Raw genomic sequence first — 23004 nt, forward strand, 5'->3', positions numbered from 1 at the left:
TCACTAATAGGTGCATTTATGTACACGTTACTTGGCTGGAGAAGTGAACTGCAAAATTCAGAGAAGTGTGGATTTTGAAGGGTGGTTGTGCCTTGTTTCAGAAAGCAGGTAGTCTTGAACCCATCAGTGTTTTATACACTAACACCCCACAGTCGACGCCAAGAGAGGCAGACTCTTGTCCCAAGGAATATTCAAAGTGTCCGTGGCCTATCTCAGTCTTAAACCCCTGGGGCAGGATAGGACCATCAGGTTACACCACTGCTGAAAGAGTTTCATTGCCTGCCAGCGAGTTCTGGGGCTAAAGACAAGGTGCTGGTAGAGGTAAAGGTACCCCTGACCATTAGGTCCAGTCGTGGACAACTCTGGGGTTGCGGCGCTCATCTTGCTTTACTGGCCGAGGGAGCCGACGTACAGCTTCCGGGTCATGTGGCCAGCATGACTAAGCCGCTTCTGGCAAACCAGAGCAGCACACGGAAACACCATTTACCTTCCCGCCAGAGCGGTACCTATTTATCTACTTGCACTTTGACGTGCTTTCAAACTGCTAGGTTACCAGTATCCAAAGCCCTATAGATACCTTGGACCAGAATACCTGAGCCTAAGAGGAGCCTGCTGGATTAGGCCAAAGAGAGACTATCCAGTCTGGCATCCTGCTCTCACAGTGGCCAACCTGATGCCTCAATGGGAAATCCACAAGTAGGATTCAAACACAGCTCTCCCATCCTCTGATTTCCAGCAACTGATATTCAGAACCACTGCTGCCTCCGATTGTGCAGGCAGAACAGAGCCACCCTGGCTAGTACATTGTTAGCTTAATCCTTCATGAATTTGTCTAATACATGTAGAGTAGGGGTGGTCAACTTCCAAGAGACTGCGATCTACTCACAGAATAAAAAACTGGCAGTGATCTACCCCTTTTGCCCTGTTTTTGGTGGTTCAGTCATTTTAGGAGGGGTGCAGGGTAAAACTGTTGAGCTTTTTTTAGGGGAGCCAAAGTTTTTTACAGTAGCTTCTTTGGGGGGAGCCACTGATCTACCGGTGATCTACCACAGAGATGTCCAGTGATCTACCAGTAGATCACAATCTACCTGTTGGACGAACATGGGTTTGAGACCCACTGTGAGCAAAAAGACTCCTGCATTGCAGGTGCTTGGGCTAGGAGACCTTCATGCCCCCTTCCAACAGTTCTATGATTCTACGGTGCTCCTCCTTTTCCAGAAGCCCTGCCTCTAAAGAATCTCCAGGTGCTGGGCAGATCTGCAAACCATTTCCAGGTATGGGAGAGTCACTGCAAGGTCACTTGTGAGATGTGGCCAAATGTTTGAATAAGTTAATCTCTGCAGCATTCAGCGCTCTGCAGGTGTGCCAAACGGACTGCTTCCGTTTCCATTATGTGAACAGGACGCCTTCTTTCCCCTCTTACCTTGGCACAACACGGCCACAACAACCCCACCAGCTTGGCCTCGCCACTTGGAAACCAAGTTTGGGCACGTCCCGAGGAGAGTCAGTAAGAGGAGCCTGACTTTGGCATGCGGTGGGCAGAGCAATTTGGGAACAGTGACCTCAAGCCAATTCTCTCTCTCCCTCCCCTCCTTCCCAACAGCCCAAGGAAGCGAGAGATGGCTGGCATGGGGAGGGCGATTTTGCACAGCACTTGGGAAACGTAGCTTAACTGGAAGCCGCAGCTCAACTGGCCAGGAGTCTCAGGCCCCCTTTTGCTATGTTAAACTGGAAGATCCTTGGGGCAGGGAATCAGTCTTCTGGGAGCATGTTAGTCTGTAAAGTGCAGCACCTGGTAATTGCTTTCCGGAAAGAGCATTATTTATATGCTTGCATTTTTGTTTGGTAAGCTGTTTCAAGCAACTTGTTTCTAGTTGGGGAAAGTTTATTCGTAAACAGATATGAATATATTAATGTCCACCAACAATTCTGGAATATTAAAACCAGAACATTCTCCTAGTACATGAACCTGATTCTGCCTATTTCTTGGGGAGAGGCTACATTCCACATTGCACTATTATCAAACTATTATTATTTCAGTTGTACCTTGGAAGTCGAACAGAATCCATTCTGGAAGTCCGTCTGACTTCCAAACATTTGAAAACCAAATCACAGCTTCTGACTGGCTGCAGAAAGCTCCTGCAGCCAATCAGAAGCTGCGGAAACCTCGTCGGACGTTCAGCTTCCAAAACTAGTTTGCAAACTGGAGCAGTCACTTCCAACATTCGGGAGCCAAAATGTTCAGGAACTAAGCTGTTCGAAAACTAAGGTATGAGACTGTATTATTATTACAACTTGTCATGTGCTTTGGATAGCTCAGTTGGTTAGAGTGTGGTGCTGATAACACCAAGGTTGCAGGTTTGATTCCTGTATGGGAAAGCTGCATAATACCTAATTACGACTAAGTGACTTACATTTAAAATGCAAGACCCTAATAAGAGCCCTCTAGTCCAGCACCCTGTTCTCTCAGCACCCAACCAGATGCCTGCAGGAAACCCCCTAGCAGGATTTGAACACAAGAGCCCTCTCCCATTCCAGGGCTTCCAGGAAATGATAGTCCTCTCCTCCATCAATTTGTCCAATCCTCTCTTAAAGCCCTCCAGGCAGCACTCCCCAGGCAGGAGGGTAAAAGCAGAGTCTTGTCTGTGCACTTGAAGAGTGCAGAGTGCAGAGACTTGCTCAAAACTGGGCATCTTCTGTGAGAGAGGATTGCCCCGAGATGCACACAGCAAAACGAAGCCTGGCATTTTTAAAACAAACAGGAAAGGAAGGGCCTTTTCAAACTGGGAAATGAAAAGAGCAGCCTGCAAAAATCACAAGGCGTTGGGTCTTGGAAGCGAAGGTAAGGAGCCTCTTCCACGACTGGAATGTGTGCTGTGTTCAAACTTGTCTGTGCCATTCATACGCAGCCATTCATAAGAACCTCGGCAATTATTTTCTTAAGGACTGTGTATTATGATGAAGATTATCTTTTTAATATATATTTTAAAAGCAAACCTCATGATGCCTGGAACGGCGTATAATTACCGCATAACCCTAAACCCAGAAAACATTGGGAGTGGAGCCTTGGAGAGTCTGCCCCACCAAAGTCTCCCTCCTCTTTTGCCAGGTCCATTTGCTTCACCACCGCTGAGTCTCCTTCGCTGGGACAGGAGAGTTTTGCCAGCTGTGTAGTCTCTCCAGAGGGAGCCTTTAACAATGGAGCCAGAGGAGGCTCAGGGAAGGGCCACCAAAATGACTGAAGGGATGGAGAAACTCCCCACCAAGAGCTACACCAAGGCTACAACATTTGGGGCTTTTCTGTTTAGAGAAAAGGTTGGGCAGAGGAGACATGCCATGGGCATCCAATGAAGAAGGATGCTGGAAGATTTAGGAAAGATAAAAGGGAGTACTTCTTCATAGAATCATAGCAGTTGGAGGATGGATGGCGGCTAACAGATTGAGGATGAATCCTGACAAGACAGAAGTACTATTTTGGGGGGACAGGGGGTGGGCGGATGTGGAAGACTCCCTGGTCCTGAATGGAGTAACTGTGCCCCTGAAGGACCAGGTGCGCAACCTGGGAGTCATTCTGGACTTACAGCTGTCCATGAAGGCGGAAGTCAATTCTGTGTCCAGGGCAGCTGTCTACCAGCTCCATCTGGTATGCAGGCTGAGACTCTCCCTGCCCACAGACTGTCTTGCCAGAGTGGTGCATGCTCTGGTTATCTCACTTGGACTACTGCAATGCGCTCTACGTGGGGCCACCTTTGAAGGTGACCCAGAAAATACAACTAATCCAGAACGCGGCCGCTAGACTGGTGACTGGGAGCAGCTGCTGAGACCATATAACACTGGTCCTGAAAGACCTACATTGGCTCCCAGTACATTTCTGAGCACAATTCAAAGTGTTGGTGCTGACCTTGAAAGCCCTAAATGGCCTTGGCCCAGTAGACCTGAAGGAGCATCTCCACCCCCATCATTCTACCAGGACACTGAGGTCCAGCTCCGAGGGCCTTCTGGTGGTTCCCTCACTGCAAGAAGCCAAGTTACAGGGAACCAGGCAGAGGGCCTTCTCGGTGGTGGCACCTTCCCTGTGGAACGCCCTCCCACCAGATGTCAAAGAGAACAACAACTACCAGAGTTTTAGAAGAAATCTGAAGGCAGCCCTCTTTAGGGAAGCTTTTAATGTTCAATAGGTTATTGTATTTTAGTGTTTTGTTGGAAGCCGCCCAGAGTAGCTGAGGAAACCCAGCCAGATGGGCGGGATATAAATAATAAATTGTTGTTGTTGTTGTTATTTTAGAATCATAGAGTTGGAAGGGACCCCCAAGGGTCATCCATTCCAACCCCCTGTAAAGCAGGAATTTCAGCTAAAGCATCCATGGCAGGTGGCCACCCAACCTCTGCTTAAGCCTCCAAGGAAGGAGAGTCCACAAAGTGATGCTTTAGTTGAGATCCCTGCACTGCAGCCGGTTGGACTGGATGACCTTGGGGATCCCTTCCAACTTTACAATTCTGTGATTCCATGAACATGCAGGCTCCATTTCAGCAGGACATATCAAAAGCAGGTTGCAGCCATCATAACCTTCTCTCCCCTCCCCCAAATTATCACGCCGACCACCCTCAGGTGTGTGCCTCACCTGTCCAAGGACTTCTCAGGAAAGGTGAAAGGGCCCAGGCAGATCCGGTTGATGTAGCTCAGGGGGACTCTCTGCAGCTCCAAGCACTTGAGCATGATGAAGTCGTATTTGCAGACCAGGAGGGCGGAGTCTGTGATGACCACGACACGCTCCTTCTCGTTGTTCCAGTGGTCTATCCTGGAGCAGAGCAAGGAAAGGAGACCCAGAATAGTTCATTTATTTAATAAAGTTAATATACCACTATAACGGAGGAGAAAACCTCAAAGCAGTTTGCAAAACAAGATAATGCAATAATTTTTTTAAAAAATGCCACCATGTTTGAAAACGTACAGAAAATTAGAACCGCAATAGAACAGGTGAAAACAAATTAAAACTCCTGCAAAATTTCTCAATCTGGGTAGGCTTGCCCAAATAAGAATGTCTTCAGCGGGTCCAAAAAGCGTGCAATGAAGGTGCAAAGAAGGTGTCAATAAGCAGGGAGTTGCAAAGTGTTGCAAAAGTGCCAATTCTATCACTCCAGGTGCTCAGGTGGGAGCATATGGGGTAAGGCGATCTCACAGGTAAACTGTCCCCAAGTTGTTAAGGGTTTCATGTACTAATAGTAACACCTTGGTTTTTTGTTTTTGTTTTAAAAGCTTTATTGATTTTTTTAAAAAAAACAGACAAAAGTTTTACATCCAATCACAATAAATTCTTCGTTTTTCTATAATGACTTCCCGTCACCACATCATGCATCTACTATTTATCTCGTCCATTTTGTTGTTGTTGTTTAGTCGTTTAGTCGTGTCCGAGTCTTCGTGACTCTTTGTGACCCCCTGGACCAGAGCACACCAGGCACTCCTCTCTTCCACTGTCTCCCGCAGTTTGGTCAAACTCATGCTGGTAGCTTCGAGAACACTGTCCCACCATCTTGTCCTCTGTCGTCCCCTTCTCCTTGCGCCCTCCATCTTTCCCAGCATCAGGGTCTTTTCCAGGGAGTCTTCTCTTCTCATGAGGTGGCCAAAGTCTTGGAGCCTCAGCTTCAGGATCTGTCCTTCCAGTGAGCACTCAGGGCTGATTTCCTTCAGAATGGAGAGGTTGGATCTTCTTGCAGTCCATGGGACTCTCAAGAGTCTCCTCCAGAATTCAAAGGCATCCATTCTTCGGCGATCAGCCTTCTTTATGGTCCAGCTCTCACTTCCATACATCACTACTGGGAAAACCTTAGCTTTAACTATATGGACCTTTGTTGGCAAGGTGATGTCTCTGCTTTTTAAGATGCTGTCTAGGCCTGTCATTGCCCTTCTCCCAAGAAGCAGGCGTCTTTTAATTTCGTGACTGCTGTCACCATCTGCAGTGATCATAGAGCCCAAGAAAGTAAAATCTCTCACTGCCTCCATTTCTTCCCCTTCTATTTGCCAGGAGGTGATGGGCCCAGTGGCCATGATCTTCGTTTTTTGATGTTGAGCTTCAGACCATATTTTGCGCTCTCCTCTTTCACCCTCATTAAAAGGTTCTTTAATTCCTCCTCACTTTCTGCCATCAAGGTTGTGTCATCTGCATATCTGAGGTTATTGATATTTCTTCCGGCAATCTTAATTCCGGCTTGGGATTCATCCAGTCCAACCTTTTGTACAATGAATTCTGCATATAAGTTATGTAAGCAGGGAGACAATATACAGCCTTGTCATACTCCTTTCCCAATTTTGAACCAATCAGTTGTTCCATATACCTTTGTTAATTTTCATTACTAAATTATTACCGTATTTTTCACTCTATAAGACGCACCAAACCATAAGACTCACCTAGTTTTTGGAGGAGGAAAACAAAAAAAAATATATTCTGAATCCCAGAAGCCAGAACAGCAAGAGGGATCGCTGCGCAGTGAAAGCAGCAATCCCTCTTGCTGTTCTGGCTTCTGGGATAGCTGCGCATCCTGCATTCACTCCATAAGACGCACACACATTTCCCCTTACTGTTTAGGAGGGAAAAAGTGAGTCTTATAGAGCAAAAAATACAGTATTTTATAAATGCCCACAAAATCACAGAAGTCATTCAAGGCCTGCCGTTGACGTCATATTACTACAGTATTCCTTAAGGTATTTTTTTGTACATGTCCCATTTTTTAATAAATGTTTGATCACTATGACCTCTCAGTTTCCCTGTCACTTTTGCCAATTTGACATACTCTAGCAGTTTCTAATCCTAACACCTTGATCTGGGGCCAGCATCCGATCTCTGAGCCCAAGTGTTGCATGCTGGCAAGGCCTCCGTCCTGTCAGCAATTGCGCTGCAGCATTCTGCACTGACTGCAGCTTCTGGATCAATCCCAAGGGAAGCCCCAGATGGAGAGCATTGCGGCAATCCAGTAACCAATGCGCAAAACTGCGGTGATCAGGCTCTCTCGGTCCAGGAATGGCCCTAGCTGTCAACACAGTCCCAGTTGAACTTTGGCAGACCAAAGGAAGGAATGAGATGTTAACACAGAATCACCAAATTGTTGAGTGGGGAGGGACCCTTTGTGGGTCATCTAGTCCAACCCGCTGCAACACATGGGAAACAGGGATCTCAGAACAGCAGCATTTAGGTTTGTGTGTTGTTTGGGGGAGTCTGGGTTAGGAAAGCTCATGCAAAGAGGAGGCAAACGTAATTTCCCTCCCTTTCTTGGTTGCACCAGGGTGGCAAACGGTGCCTTCTGGGCTCTGCAAAAACCATCTCCTCTTGCAAAATCTTTTTAATTTGATAATAGCAGAAGAGATCCTTCATTCTGCATAATTAGCATTATCAGAAACAGATTTGCCAATTTGTTTCGGGAGTTTTGAGTTCCAACGTGATTTGCCGTCAGAGATTTCTAAGCAGAGGTTGGGTGACCATCTGTCAGGGATTATTCAGCTGTGATTTCTGTGTTTCAGGGGGTTGGACTAAATGAGCCTTAAGGTCCCTTGCAGCGCCAAGATTCTGCGATCCTGTGTTCATGAATTCATTCTTTTTTGCACCATCTAGTAAACCTTCACACCCCTGCCTCATTCACAAGGTCTTCATTCCTTCTTCTTTCTTTAAATGCTTTATTGGTTGAAAACTTTATAACAGAAATATGTAATAGAAGTTATAGGCAAAATAAGAAATGAAAAATGAACCATTATTCATTCTTTTACTAATACTTGGTTTGCACATCTATTTGTGATTAAATTTGACAAGACCTCCGATCTTCCCCTTGTGTTCCCGAATTAAGTTCCTTAAATACACGCTTAAGCTTTACTTTCTCTATGTTATTTGACTTATATAAATTTAATTTTATAAAATTATCCTACTTACACAACGAAGCTCAATCAAGACCTGCCAAAGGATTGATCTTTTGACAGTGTTCTTTCACATATACTCTGCATATATCCCACTCTCTGATAAATTTTTCATTCCAGACTGAAAAACAATCTCCATGCTGGATAACCAATTATCCCGAACCCCCCTGGATGTTTTTTTTTTTAAACCACAACATTCCTGTTTGGACAAACTAAAAAGACGCTCAGAAAATTGGTGTGAATTTTAATCTATTTTAGCATTTTCCATTTTTTGTATATTTTAAAGTATTGTTGCCAATTTTTCTTGGTTTCCTTGTTTTGTCTTTGAAGTTGGTGTCTTTCCTCTTTACAATCAAACAGTGTGTCAGTTTTGTGAAATAAATAAAATAAACGATATATGCGAGAATTCACCCTTTCACCCACCAGGGGGCAGTATTGAAACTGCAAAAAATCAAATCCTGGTCAAATGATTCACCAGGTATCTATACCATATACGGTTCTTTTTATAGCTCTTTATAGGCAACTGTTTGCGATTTGCACGGCTTATAATTACATGGTCTCCAGGGAAAACAACATCTGCCAAGGTGTTCCTTCCAATCGCCATGCGTTGCCTTGAGGGACGGGTTGCTGCTCAGCGGCAACGGAGAAATTGTAATTAAAGCAGCAACTTTGAGGACTTTTGCAGGAAGCGTAAGGAGATTTTTAAAGTCAGGAGGGATTGCTATTATTTATATATACAGCATTGTCAGTTTGCATAGCTCTCTCCATAGCAACAGAAAAAATATCCACTATAATCTAAAAGAAAAATTGGTAATGGTGTGGAGGGGAAGATGTCGTGGGGGGGGGGGAAGAAAGGGGGGTGTTTGAAAAGGATGCAAAGCAAGAGGAAATCAATGCAGTGACCCCACAGGTCTTATAACTTACAGACAGGTCTCTGCCCCAACCAGCTTACAAACGGTGTTTGTAGATTGGGAAGGGCTCAGAGGGAGTGCAATTTGGGGGCAAGTGGAAACAGGACCCCAAAATTCTCTACCCGCCTGATTTTCAGGAGGCAAAATTGAGGGTGCCATTTTGCGGACTATTTCTGCGGCGGCAGCAGCAGGAAGAGAAGATTCTGGAAGGGTTAGAAAATGGAAGAGGGAAATTCTACACAGAATTCTCTTCTGAAAACCTTTGGCTGAAAGAAATAAGATTGTTAGTTTCCTAGAAGCATAAGAAGACACCTAGGTTGGTAGTCCTAGGGGATTTAACCTAGTGAATTTATTATTATTATTATTATTATTATTATTATTATTATTATTATTATTATTACATCCATGCCAACACGACCTTGCTAGGGGCCACTCGGGACTTCGTGGAAAGCATGGCCTCCATTGGGCTGTCCCTGAATAGGTTTGGCCCAACTCATAGTCGCGGACATGCCTTAGACCTGGTGTTTACCTCTATTGATGTGTGTGATCTGGCACTAAGTAAAAGCAAAACGAAAGAAGTGCCATGGCCAGATCACTTCCTGGTGCAACTGGACTTCTCTGGGACCCTTCCCCTCTGCAGGGAGGTGGGACTGATTCGGATGGTCCGCCCCCGCCACTTAATGGATCCAAATGGTTTCCAGAGAGTGGTAGGGGATGCTTTATCCCATGTTGATGGCCTTTCAGCTGATTCCCTGGTGGCCCGCTGGAATGCAGAGTTAACCAGGACTATCGACTGTCTTGCTCCAAAGCGCCCTCTCCGATTGCATGGAGCCCGGACAGCCACGGACCTGAGGGCAATGAAACAATTGCTGAGGCGGCTAGAGCGCCGGTGGTGGAAAACTCATTTTGAATCGGACCGGATACGGGTTAGAGCTCAACGTTGAGCCTACCAAGTGGCGATAGCGACGGCGAAGAGGACCTTTTTCACTGCCTCTTTTGTATCTGCAGAAAATAGCAGCAGGAGACTTTTTCAGGTGGATCACAATTTAACAGAACCACCTTTGCCACTGGGGTGTGGTAAAGACCCCAAGATCTCCTGCAACTATTTTGCAAAGTTCTTTGCAAATAAAATTGCTCAAATTCAGAAGGAGGCAGACTTTGCCCTGTTAACAGGATCGGAGTGGGGAAATGTCAGAGCGCTGTCTAATCAGGCTGTCTAATTAATTTCTACCTGTTACCTTCCTCTTCCCTCCCCATCCCTTTCCCCTTGTGTGTTGTGTCCCTTTAGATCAGGGGCCGGCAAACCTTTTGAGCAGGGGCCTGTCCACTGTCCATCAGACCTTGTAGGGGGGCAGAGTACCGGGATCTGCCCGTACTCACATTCCTTCATGAGGTGGGCTCCGGCGCAGCTTTTCATTTGTTGATCCACTGCGCAGCCGCCACCCACCCATTGGCCAGGGCCTCACGCAGCTTTGCAGGCGATTGGCCGTGACTGGCGCCCGCCTTTGCTCGCACTTTGAGTAGGACATTTTAATGTATTTTTAATCTTTGTTGTAAGCCGCCCAGAGTAGCTGGGGAAACCCAGCCAGATGAGTGGGGTACAAATTATTATTATTATTATTATTATTATTATTATTAGGGAGGGAGGAGGCACCGCTGCAGTGCGTGAGAGGGAGGGGGGAAATGGCAGTGCTGGAAAAAATGGTGGCCGGGGGAAAAAGAAGAAAAAAAGAACAGAACCCTATGGACCACACTGATCCACGGGCCGGGTCCTGAAGGTAATTGTGCTGGATCCGGCCCACAGACCTTAGTTTGCTGACCCCTGCTTTAGATTGCAAGCTTGTGGGCAGAGACTGTCAAGTTTTGATTGTGCATAAGCCCCTCTGGAAGCTTTTTCGGCTGAAGAACAGGACAAAGATGCTTCAAATAAATGAAAATGAATAAGGAAGAGAGACTTACTCAGCCAGAAGCCAGAAGCTGTGGGCCGTTTCCCCCATGTTCGCTGTCACATGGGCCCTGAGGTCATCCATGGCTTGGTCAAAGGCTCCAGGCTGAAGAACAAAACGAGAGAGGAGATCACAGGAGAGAAGGAACAGAGGGAAATCATGTGCAGGGTAATAACAGGCATTTCCTGTTCTTTGTGCACCGTGGTAACCATTGAAGAAGCGTTGAGCATTGACCGGAAACTCGAACTGAGGGCAGGTCCCAAGGTGGGTTACAACAATTGCAAGTTAAAAAAACAAAACAAAACAGCTCAGTATAGTCCACGCCGACTCACTATAAGGCAGCTTCCTATCTTCCTGGCTGAAAAAATATTCCTCACTCCTGTCCTAAGGTAAAGGTAAAGGTAAGGGGACCCCTGACCATTAGGTCCAGTCATGGCCGACTCTGGGGTTGCGGCGCTCATCTCGCTTTATTGGCCGAGGGAGCCGGCGTACAGCTTCCGGGTCATGTGGCCAGCATGACTAAGTCGCTTCTGGCGAACCAGAGCAGCACACGGAAACTCTGTTTACCTTCCCGCCAGAAGTGTACCTAATTATCTACTTGCACTTTGAGGTGCTTTCAAACTGCTAGGTTGTCAGGAGCAGGGACCGAGCAACGGGAGCTCACCCCGTCGCGGGGATTTGAACCGCCGACCTTCTGATCAGCAAGCCCTAGGCTCTGTGGTTTAACTCACAGTGCCACCCGCGTCCCTCCAACCCTGCATTAACTGCATAGCAAAGATCTCAGGCCTCTGCTCTGGCTTCAAAATTCTACACACAGTGGATCATGGGTAGATTGTTAAAGCCACTTCCGAGCGGAGAGGAGGTGGGGTTGCGGGCTTCACACCCCTCCCCCCGCGATACTTGGGGAATCCTCGGACGTGTCATCCCCCGGCCAGCTAATCGGCTGGTCCAAGAGGCGTGGCCTGTCCTATTTAAGGCTGGCATGGCCAAGGATCTCCCTCTTTCCGCGCTCCAGCTGATTGGGTTTCCCCTCCCCTCCCACCCGTTAGGTTAGGCTCTCTGACCTTGCTATAGACTTTGGTTGGTTGCCATTAAGGGGCGTGGTAGGAATTTTTCCTCTTGGCAAATTGGCAGCAGCCCCTTGGTTTTTCGCCTACCTCGTAGCAACCGTCACAACTCCTGCTTGGCAGGGGGTTGGACTCGATGGCCCTTGTGGTCTCTTCCAACTCTATGATTCTATGATTCTATAACTTCCTTGGCATTGGCAGTTAGGCATTGGTAAGGGTATTGTTATGCAGATGAAAAAGGGGGGGGAGAAAGCGCCGTCACCTTCCCCCCAAATCGAAGGGTAGTCCGGTAAAGGATTCCGGGGGACGTGGCCTTGTCCTAAGCCTATGGAGGTGTGGGCCTACGGCACGCCCCCGAGCGGTGACCCCGGGGGAGCTCCTAGTTGATGTGCATCAGCAGGACTCCCCCTACTGGTGGTTAACCCTTGCCGGTCTTCAAGCAACCAGGCTGAAGCCGGTTCGTTGATAGGACCAATGCCTAAGCCAATACCGTTCAATTTCTGTAATCAGTAAAGTTGTGGCCTAATTTGACCCATTAACCTAAAATTCTGATGTCTCGTGTCTTTATTTCCGAGGGGGGAGGCGGGAACTCACCACGCAACCCACCTGGCCCACCCGCCCCCCTGCAAAAAAAAGTAGAGCATGCAAGAGGGAAAGAGGCCCACCTCTGAAACGGAGGGCTCTTTCCTGCATTGCAGAGGGTTGGAATAGATGACCCTCGGGGTCCCTTCCCATTGGACGATTCCATTCCGTGCCTTTTCTTGCAGGACCCGCAACCCCTCCCAGAAATAAAAAGGGTCGACTCACCCTTGTGGCAAAGTATTTCCTTGAATCGTAGGGGTCGGCGTGAGGGCGTGGGTATAGCATGGTCTTGGGAGCAGACGGCGGAAAGGATCCTGAATCCGGTTCCTGTGCGGTTCCAGCACCGGGATTTCCCTTGCTCTTCTCTTCCAGATCCTGTTGCATCTCCACTGTTCTGAATTCTTGGTAGTTTCCACTGCCTGACATTCCAGCCACCTTCGAAGCAAGCAGAGGCACCCAAAGGGTTAACACAGCGGCTTGCCCTTTGCCCACCTGCGCCTCTAACGGATGCAGCTTGGGTCCAGATAGGACGACCAAGTTCCCTCATACATATCCAATCACAGCCCAGGGCTGTGAAATCCTTGAGGGACGCCCTTCTCTCAACCCCATCCCCCTCACAGGCATGCTGGGTGGGGACACAGGTGGAACTTTGGAACTCCCTTCCTAGAGATATGAGATTGGCTGCCTCCTTCTTGCACTTATGCCAACAAGCTTTGGGAAACTGACCACTTTTATTGAACGGGCTTGTTATGTGCTGAGTTGAATAGGATCCAGAATGCAGCAGTCTGATTGGTTTAGAACAATAGGATTCAGAATGCAGCAGTCTGATTGGTTTAGAACAATAGGATTCAGAATGCAGCATCTGACTGGTCCTAGAACAATAGGATTCAGAATGCAGCAGTCTGATTGGTCCTAGAACAATAGGATTCAGAATGCAGCATCTGATTGGTCCTAGAACAATAGGATCCAAAAGGCAGCAGTTTGATTGGTCCTAGAACAATAGGATTCAGAATGCAGCAGTCTTATTGGTTCACAGGAGCCACCCAATCCAGCTCCAGGTGGAAGTGAATCCACAACCTGATTGGCCTATAGGTGAATCCCGGAATTAGCCAATCACGTGGGGCCCATTGTGTAAATAATGTATATAAAGTAGACATTCTGGGGGAACTTCCATTCCTCCTCACCACTATGAGCTGAACAAAGAGCATGAAGTCCACTCTCAACTCCGAGTATATTTCAGGGCTGATGCCCTTTCAATGTTTATTGGGGTTTTTAAAAATGATTTTTAATGTTTTTGGAGGATTGAAGCTCTTGGAAATCTTTACACCATGGGTAGGCAAACTAAGGCCCTGGATCCGAGCCAATCGTCTTCTCAATCCGGCCCGTAGACAGTCCAGGAATCAGCCTATTTTTACATGAGTAGAATGTGTGCTTTAATTTAAAATGCATCTCTGGGTTAATTGTGGAGCATTGGAATTCGTTCATCCCCCCCCTTCAAAATATAGTCTGGCCCCCCACAAGGTCTGAGGGACAGTGGACTGGCCCCCTACCAAAAAAGTTTGCTGACCTTTTGAAATAAACTCAGAGTCATGCTCTTTATTCAGCTCATAGTGGTGAGGAGGAATGAATGAAAGTCCCCTCAAAGTATCTGCTTTATATACATTATTTACACAATGGGCTGCACATGATTGGCTAATTCCGGAATTCTACTGTAAGCCAATCAGGTTGTGGATTCGCTTCTATCTGGAGAATGATTGGGTGGTTCCTGCCAACCAAACATACTGTTGCATTGTTCTAGGACCAATCAGACTGCTGCATTCTGAATCCTATTGTTCTAGGACCAATCAGACTGCTGCCTTTTGGAGCCTATTGTTCTAGGACCAATCAAACTGCTGGATCCTATTCAACTCAGTACATAACACCTTTGTACACTTTACACCTGCATGTCTCAAGGCGAGATATAAAAAAACAGCGCAGAAAATAGCAGCAAATGATTAAGTACAGCAGACACCCAATGCATAGGCTAAAGTCATTGCTTCCCTCTGCCACCAGGTGAGCTGTTTACCTGCTGAGTCTTCTGTGCAGGTGCTCAGGGCCAAGGCCCCTCCCCTGCTCTGCCTTCCGACGGCTCCTTATCGTTAATCTGAATTTGGAGAAGACAAAGCTTCTAACAGAGGACTCTTTCAACCAGAGTTGTTGCAGCTGGCAGGATGCCACAGCTAGTGCATCTCAGCCACCTTCATTATGTGACCAAGCACTTAATTGTCTACTGTGGCTGTTGGCCTCCGTCAGTCTTGAAATACAATGGAGTGCACCTCCAAGGGTGAAGTCAAACAGTTGTGTTAGCAGCACCCAAGTGATCTCCCCAGGGTGCAATCCTGGGCAGTGTGTGTGGAGGTCCTGGGCTACCCAGATGACCTACCCTCTCTGCCTGGCTGATGTGATCCAAAGGAAAGCAGATCAAGGGATTTGTGTAGGATCTACTGCTTAGTCCTTTCTTCTCCTGAAGATGTTCTGCAAGGAAGCAGGCATGTATTATGTGTCCAGTGGTCTGTGTTTGGCTGAGCTTGAGTCTGGACTAAGCAATCTGAGCTCCTGTGTTCTGATTCGATACATGATGTCCAATCACAGAACATTTCGGGATTTGGGCCTCTGCCATTGGCCCTTCAACTCTGAGTCGTGATTCGCAGCTTGGAAGTTTAGACAGCCAATCACATTGGGAGTAGGAGTGGCCCAGGCTTACAGGAATGTAAATAATAATAATAATAACAACAACAACAACAACAACAACAACAACAACAATAATAATTTAAAAAAATATTTATATCCCACCCTCCCCAGCCGAAGCCGGGGTCAGAGCGGCTAACATTAAAATGATACAACATTCTAAAATCATTTCACTATAAAATAAATTCAAATCAGATTAATGGCAACCATTGGGCTAGAGTTCTGTGAGGATTGCCAAAGGAGGGAGTCAGGCTGTGACCTGGCCAAAGGCCTGGTGGAACAGCTCCGTCTTGCAGGCCCTGTGGAAAGATGTCCAGTCCCGCAGGGCCTTAGTCTCTTGGGACAGAGCATTCCACCAGATCGGGGCCACGGCCGAAAAAGCCCTGGCTCTGGTGGAGGCCAGCCTAACCTCCCTGTGGCCCGGGACCTCCTAGATGTTTTTGTTTGAAGACCATAAGGTCCTCTGTGGAACATGCCAGGAGAGGTGGTCCCGTAGGTACGAGTTGCTTTGCCCCATTTCCCAGTTATGCAGTTCAATGAAGATTCTTGTTGTTATCGCTCCGTCTTGCCTCATGGGAACTGACCTACACTTCAGCATGGATTGTTCCTTGGGGTTTACTCCTGAAGACTACACTCACGAATGAGTGTAGTCACAAGGCAGTGGATGTGTAGGATCATAGTTTTTCTTCTCCTAGATGGGCTCCCTTCCCAGGTGGACGAGCCCCATCTACCCCTCATTTCCCTCCACAGAACATGCAGAAACCAACTGCTTGACCATTGGACCTGCTCTTGGTCCCATCTGCTCAATCCCCCACAGTCTGTCTTTGAATGCAGGGGACGTCCCTAATTCTCTGATGGTTTGAGACCCATCGACTCCCCTCACCTGGTTTAGCCAGTCGGTCCAGGCCGTTTCCCAGAGATCCATCTACTTTTCATCCATAAGGTTCAAATCCCCAGCATCTCCACTTAAAGGTCTTGCAGGCACCAGACATTGTGAATGACCTTTCTCTGCTGGGGACCCCTGAGCTTCTGCCAGCCAGAGCAGGCAGTATTGAGCTAGATGGGTCAATTGGCTGGCTTAGAGCAAGGTGACTTCATGCAATCATGAAGTCTCCCATCCTTCCACTGACCATACCTGAGAACAGAGCTAGGCACCCAGAGATGGGTGGAGTTGGCCATTCTCTGCTAGTAAACAGTGACCTGAAATAGCTATCAGGGGTGTGGACCTTAGAATTGACTCAGCGATCGCCTTCCTGGGTAAATAAGGCTTTGCTGTTTGGGGAGAGCCAAGGCAAACTTAGCATTTCAGGTGTACACGATCATGACAAGCTCTATGCGGGCGAGTTCAGTTCCAAGGTATTGGTACTAGGATATAAGGCCCTATACGGCTGAGGACCAGGTAACATGAGAAACCCCCTAAATACCCAGTAGGTCATTGCATTCTGCTGGAAAGTTTCCCAGATCAGAAACTTGCTCTACAGGAAGTCGGAGCAAGGCTCTCAGTGTGGCCTCCCCTGTTTGGGGGAACAGGGTCCACGTTGAGATACAACAGCACCATAAAGACATAAGGAGAGTTTGCTGGATCAGGCCAGTAGCCCATCTAGTCTAGCATCCTGTTCTCACAGGGGCTGACCAGATGCCTCTGTTAGGAAACCCACAAGCAGGATCTGAGCACAAGAGCAAAACTCTCGCCTTCTGTGTCTTCCAGCTGCTGGCATTCAGGAGCATCCTGGCTAGTAGCCTTCAAAGGTCTTGATACAATACAAAGGTCTTGATACAAAGGTCTTGATACAATCTTTATTGTCATTGTCCCATACAGAACAACGAAATTGAAAAAATCTACATCAGACATTCAAAAACCCACAAGCCAGCTATCCCAGCTATCCCAGCCTGGTTAACCCCTAAAAACTCTGATACCCCATAATTAAATACAATATACTCACACTGAGACTACCTTATAAAAATCGCCTTTGGGTAGAAACTGTTTCTCAGGCAGCTAGTCCTAGTCTTTATAACCCTGTACCTTCTTCCAGAAGCTAGAAGTTGAAAGAGATCATTTCCAAGGTGCGTACTATCCTGTGCTATCTCTGCAGCTTTCTTATGGCACCTGGAAGCATAGATTTGTTCCAAGGTGGGAAGAGTGCACCCAATTATTTTCTCCGCAGTCTTTACAACCCTGGACAGCATTGTTTTTCCCCTGACCGTGCAGCTCCCAAACCACACACACAGACCATAAGTTAATACACTCTCCACAGTCCTCCTCCTCCTCCATGAATTTGTCTAAGCCTCTTTTTTTAAAAAAAATCTAAATTCATGGCCACCCTGCCTCCTGCACTGCATGAAAAGGGACTTTCTTTTCTATCTGCACTTTCTAGAAAGAATTTGAAGACATTTCCCCCCAAAAAAGCTTTTCCAACTGGTCACCTATCTCTAGTGGTTGTTTTCAAAACTGTTTTAGCTCTTTTTATGGTATGTTTGCAAATCACCTTAAGACACATGTCCAAGGCAATTCATGCATCTATTTATTTAACAGCCCCAGCAAATATTTTCCATTGTGTAAATGACCCATCCCTGGGCAGGATCACAGAATGAGCTTCCATCCTAGGACCTCTTCTGTTCAACTGAGCCCTCTCTGCTCACCTAGCAAGGTACACCGCGCATGCTCAGAGGCACTGTCACCTTTCCTATTGTTTTCCTCCCCCTAGCAGAGTCCAGGTATCAAAAGCGTGTTCTATTGCCCAGCCTCAACTTTGGCCCCTTCCGTCTGCATTATACCCATTTCGCAGATTCACATCCTGGGCCTGAGGCCACTCCTTAGAGCAAGCTAAACCAGGCCTTGAGCAAAATCTCTGTGAGGCGCATGATGAAGCCTGGCCGGCTGCATGCCATTTATTTGGACCCCTCCATAGACGGCGCCCCTCCATCGCTGCCCATCAGACCCCCAGCCAACCCTGCCTGCCATTCTCTGCATCCTCACGGAGTTCACCTTCAGCCAACAACCCCCCTTCCTTTGCAAAGCATCTCAGTGTCTCTCTGGCATCCTTTTGTGGGCTCTTGCTGCAAAGTCAGAGTGACCTCTGCCTGCAGGCTCTCCTGGCACCGGCTGGGACCCCGAGGGGAAACACTTAGCAATATTGCCTTGGGAGGGAGAGTCGCCTCACTGCCATTAGCTAATATTCAATGTCCCAGAGTTTGGCAAGGCTGAGCTCTGCAGGAGGCCAGCGGCCGGCCAGCTGGTGGAAAGGAGCAGAGCTCAAAAGAGAAGAGGAGGCAATTTGGATAACATGGCTTGCGTCCCCGTCTCACCAGTTCCAGAATTGTAGTTTGAGATATACACTGGGATTTTTCCCCCTCTGCCATTTTGCATCCGAAAAATGTAAGGACAGAATGAGAATTTGCTGGGTCATCTAGTCCAGCATGCTGTTCTCACAACGTCCAGCTAGATGCCTCAGTGGGAAACCTGCAAGCAGGATTCGAACACAAGAGCAACTCTCTCCCTGCCTGCAGTTTCCATTCAGAAGCTTCGCTGCAGCCGTGGCCATCGTCAGCCCTCTCCTCCTCCCTGAATTGGTCAAACCCTCCTTTAAAGCTATCCAGGGTGGTGGCCATCGCTGCCTCCTGTGGGAGGGAGTTCCACAGGTTAACTATGCACTTATTCCTGCATTGACAGGGGGTTAGGCTGGATGACCTTTGGGATCCCTTCCAACTATGCTTCTACGACTTCATGAAGAAGTATTTCATTGAATTATCAGATATCTTCGTGTTCTTGCCTTGTGCAACAACTCCCCCACGCCCCATATCTGCTCTTGGTCCCCCTCCAAGCCCTCCACCTGCAGGAGAAGCAAGAAATCTCCACTGCCCAGTTGGAAATCCTTGTGTTGACAGCACAATTGGCTTTTTCTCCCAACAGCCCTTGGCCCAACCTGGAATAATTATTATTATTATTATTATTATTATTATTATTATTATTATTATTATTTGCACGATCTAAGTCTCTCTGGACCCAGTTTAGGTTGACTGCAAGCATTGGAGCTTCCCACCATCCTCAGGTTTTTCTGCCCTCCCTCCCACATACCATCTCAAAAAGCTATATTGTTTCCTTTAATATCCAACCTCAAGGAACCCCAATGCTTGCCTGATATTTTTTGCTGATCCCAAGAAAGCTGTGACTCCGCTGTGACTTTTGAATTCTTCCTAACGGAGCAACACAGCTCACTAGACAAATTCTAGGTAACTTCATCACTTAATCTGCTTCCTCTCAGATTAAACTACCTGACAGTTTGGTTGTGAAGCTCAAATGAGATAATTTCAGTTATAAATAAATGGGGAGGGGAGAGAGAAAAGGCATCGGACGATATTTGGGTATGGATTCTCATCCGACCAAAAAAGTATCGCTATTATATTCTCACATCCAGCCTGTGAAGCAGGCCAAGCCAAGTGTGCTGGCCTGCTCAGCAAGCAGCTATTTCGGACTCAGAGCAAAATCTGCAGTACCCTGAAGACACACACACACACACACACACCGTCTCTCAGTGCGGAGACAATGTGGTGCAGTGGTTACACATCACTTGGGAAGACAGGCGAACTAATGCCAGTGTACTGGAAGAAGCAAAGATCGCCAGTGTTGAAGCAATGATTCTTCAACATCAACTTCGTTGGACTGGTCATGTTGTGCGAATGCCCGATGATCGACCTCCAAAGCAACTACTCTATTCCCAACTTAAAAATGGAAAGCGTAATGCTGGTGGTCAACAAAAGAGGTTTAAAGACTGTCTGAAGGAAAATCTTTAAAGATGTAGTATAAACACCAACAACTGGGAAACACTGGCCTGCTCCAGTTGGAGAACAGCCTTGACCAAAGGTGTCATGGGCTTTGAAGACACTCGAACTCAGGACGCAAGAGAGAAACGTGCTAAGAGGAAGGCACGCTTGGCAAACCCTCACCATGATTAACTCCCACCCAGAAACCAATGTCCCCACTGTGGAAGGACATGTGGATCCAGAATTGGCCTCCACAGTCACTTATGGACTCACTTTTAAAACTGTGTTTATGGAAGACAATCTTACTCGGCTACGAGGGATTGCCAAAGAAGAAGGAGAGTGTCAGACGAAGATGTGGGAGACCAGGGTTCGAATTCCCACTCAGCCACGAAGCTCATTGGGTGTAACCTTGGGACAGCTCCTCATTCTCAGCCTAACCTACCTCACAGGGTTGTCGTGGGAGGAAGAGAACAATGTACGTCGACTGCGGCTCCTTGGAGAAAAAAAAGTGGGATAGAATTGCAATCTTTCTTTCTCTCTCAATCTCTCTCTCCCTCCCACACAAATTCACACACCTCTTCTCCTGACAGCACCACGACACCTTCACCTTTCCAAAGGAGATATTTTTATACAGTTACTGCAAGGAGAAGAGACCCCCGGCTGCCCTTACCTGCGTCAGGTGTGCAGCAAGTTCTCTGCACGGATCTGCAGCGGGACAAAGGCTCAGGTTACCTGCCCAAACTGCCCTGCCGGGTCAGAGAAGCCTGATAAGGAAGTGGAAAGAGCGGCTTGCTGGGAGCCAGGGAGGCTGGCCAAGGTGTTCCCACGTAGGCAGGTGTCAGGGGAGGAGGGCTGGATCTGCTCCCTTTGTTATCGAGGCCTCACAGGTGCGGAAGAAGCCCTCATTGGCATCTGGGTTGGGAGAGGGTGGAACCCCGGGTCAGTTTGCACCTGTTTGGTTTGCAAGGTGCAGCTCTGGGTGGAAGAAAGGCAACACCCTGAGCCGAAGAAGATAAAAACGGGGGTGTTTGCATGGGGTTTCTGCAAATCTTCTAAGCAAGCATATGCTTTTGCAATTATTAATTAATTACAGTAATGAGATTTGCGGCTGTGGGGCGGAATATAAATTGAATTAATTAATTTTAGGGTGGTTCACGACATACGAAGCAATATAAAAACACAAAATGCACAAAGAAAAGAAAAACAGCCCAAATATTCCTCCCGCCCTGCCAAAGCCTTATTTCTCTGTTTGCCAGAAATTCAACTTGGGAAGTGTGAAGTAGTGCTTCTGAGCATGTACAAAGCGCCTTTCTGTTGGCACATCAGCACATGGCTTGCAAAAAGAGCCTGGCGTTTCTCCTCGTGCGCCCGGCCCGCAACTTTGTAAATGTGTGTGAAGGTGTCATGCCTGGAATAAACCTCTCCCGGCCGCCCGGCGAGGAAGCTGGAGCATTTGCTGTTCTTACCAAGGTTTAAGGGAGAATTGCATGCAAATGATGGGAGTGTTTGCAACAGTCGGTCGTAGCAGAGTTCACAGGCCACAGGCACATTCCCAGTGAGAAGGAACAGGATTGCCAACTTTAGTTTTCATGACCAGAAGCTGAGTCCTTTGATGGTATGCTTGCTTGTTTGTTTTTGTTTGTTTTTATTACGGCTAAACAGCCAGCATGCAGCCTTTGAAGGTAAAGGTCGCAGCAAACTTCAGCTGCCCATTCCTGAGCATTAGGCTTCGGTTCAAGGCACAAGAGCACTCCAGGTCTTTCCTATGGCGAAGTTGGCAACCTGCCCAGGCAAGCAGCAGTAGATGGACAGAGGGACATTTAGTCCAACATTATGATGGAAGATTGGGAAAAATTATGGAAGACTGACTTAAAATTTACAGATTGTTCCCTATTGAAGGAGAACTACATGAAGATGACATACAGATGGTATATGACACCAGTGCAGTTAGGGAAAATGTACAAAACTAGTTCAAATATATGTTGGAAGTGTAAGGAAAAGGAGGGGACATTTTATCATATGTGGTGGGATTGTAAAGTAATTTTTAAAAATTGGGAAATGATATACAACGAATTGAAGAAAATGTTCCATTTACCATTTGTTAAAAAACCTGAAGCATTTTTGTTGGGGATTGTAGGGAAAGACCTGCCAAAAAAGTTGAAAAACATCTTCATGTATGCGACAACGGCCGCAAGAGTTCTAATAGCACAAGGATGGAAGACTGAAGAAACCCCAACGAAAGAATCATGGCAAGAAAATTGATGGACTATGCAGAACTGGCAAAACTGACCTATAAACTACGGGACAAGGATAACTGTGACTTTAAGGATGAATGGGAACCCTTTACAAAGTATCTGAAGACGCAACAAAGCAAACTGGACTCCTTGGCTGGTTTTGAATAAACACTCACAAACTCTTTATTGACACTAATCAGTTAAATAATTTAAGGATTTATACAACTTTGTAACATGCAGAATACAGCATTTTTAGAGAAACCAAAGACTGGAACTGAGGGAAGTCGGAGGGTGGGGTGGGAGTGGATGGGTTTTGTGGGGGGAAGAGGAAAAATGGGGGGGGGGACAAGGATGATATGTTTTTGGATAATATGTCTTGGTATAATTTTGAATAAAGAAAAAAATTATTTTAAAAAAATTTAGTCCAACGATACAAATTTAGTCCAGCGATACAGGAATCTTTGGGCCAATGTGGGGCTTGATCCCACGTCCCTGAACTTAAGAGCCTCATGCTGTACCGACAGACCTATCGCTGTAAACATGCATTTTACACCATCGCCATTTTGAACACATCCAAAATCAGTTGGTGGTGGTGGTTGGTTTTTTTGTTTTTGTTTTTTAAAAAACTTTTCTTATATTTTGTTCATTTCATAAAATTTATATACCACTTGCAATTTTTAAAAAGCTTCAAAGAATAGAGGAATAAAAATGTTAACATTAAAAAAAAATTAACCAGAAATGAACTAAAAACACATCAGTGTTCCAAGATATCTGGGAATTCTGGTCTAAGCCAAAATGTTTTTAGCAGACAGGGGAAAGAGTGCAATGAAGGCACCTTCCTGATATCAAGAGGCAGGGAGTTCCACAGTTTAGGTG

At 46.8% G+C, this 23004-nt stretch overlaps 1 protein-coding gene across 2 annotated transcripts in view; it reads right to left on the reverse strand.

The window, feature by feature from the left end:
- TPRG1 (tumor protein p63 regulated 1) overlaps positions 1-20717 on the reverse strand; it is a 44592-nt gene extending 23875 nt beyond the window's left edge. Inside the window, exons 1-4 of one of the 2 annotated variants that reach the window (XM_081911397.1) lie at positions 20565-20717; positions 12632-12841; positions 10771-10862; positions 4623-4799 (exon numbers count right to left, since the gene is read on the reverse strand). In XM_081911397.1, the coding sequence (XP_081767523.1) occupies positions 4623-4799; positions 10771-10862; positions 12632-12832 (470 nt within the window). In that variant the 5' untranslated portion in view covers positions 12833-12841; positions 20565-20717. Of the gene's footprint in view, positions 1-4622; positions 4800-10770; positions 10863-12631; positions 12899-20564 lie in introns of both variants that reach the window. The other variant, XM_081911398.1, reaches the window with a different exon arrangement.
- Positions 20718-23004: the final 2287 nt, after the last annotated feature.

Source organism: Podarcis melisellensis (genome assembly GCF_964234715.1).
Source record: "Podarcis melisellensis genome assembly, chromosome: 5".
NCBI lineage: Eukaryota > Metazoa > Chordata > Lepidosauria > Squamata > Lacertidae > Podarcis > Podarcis melisellensis.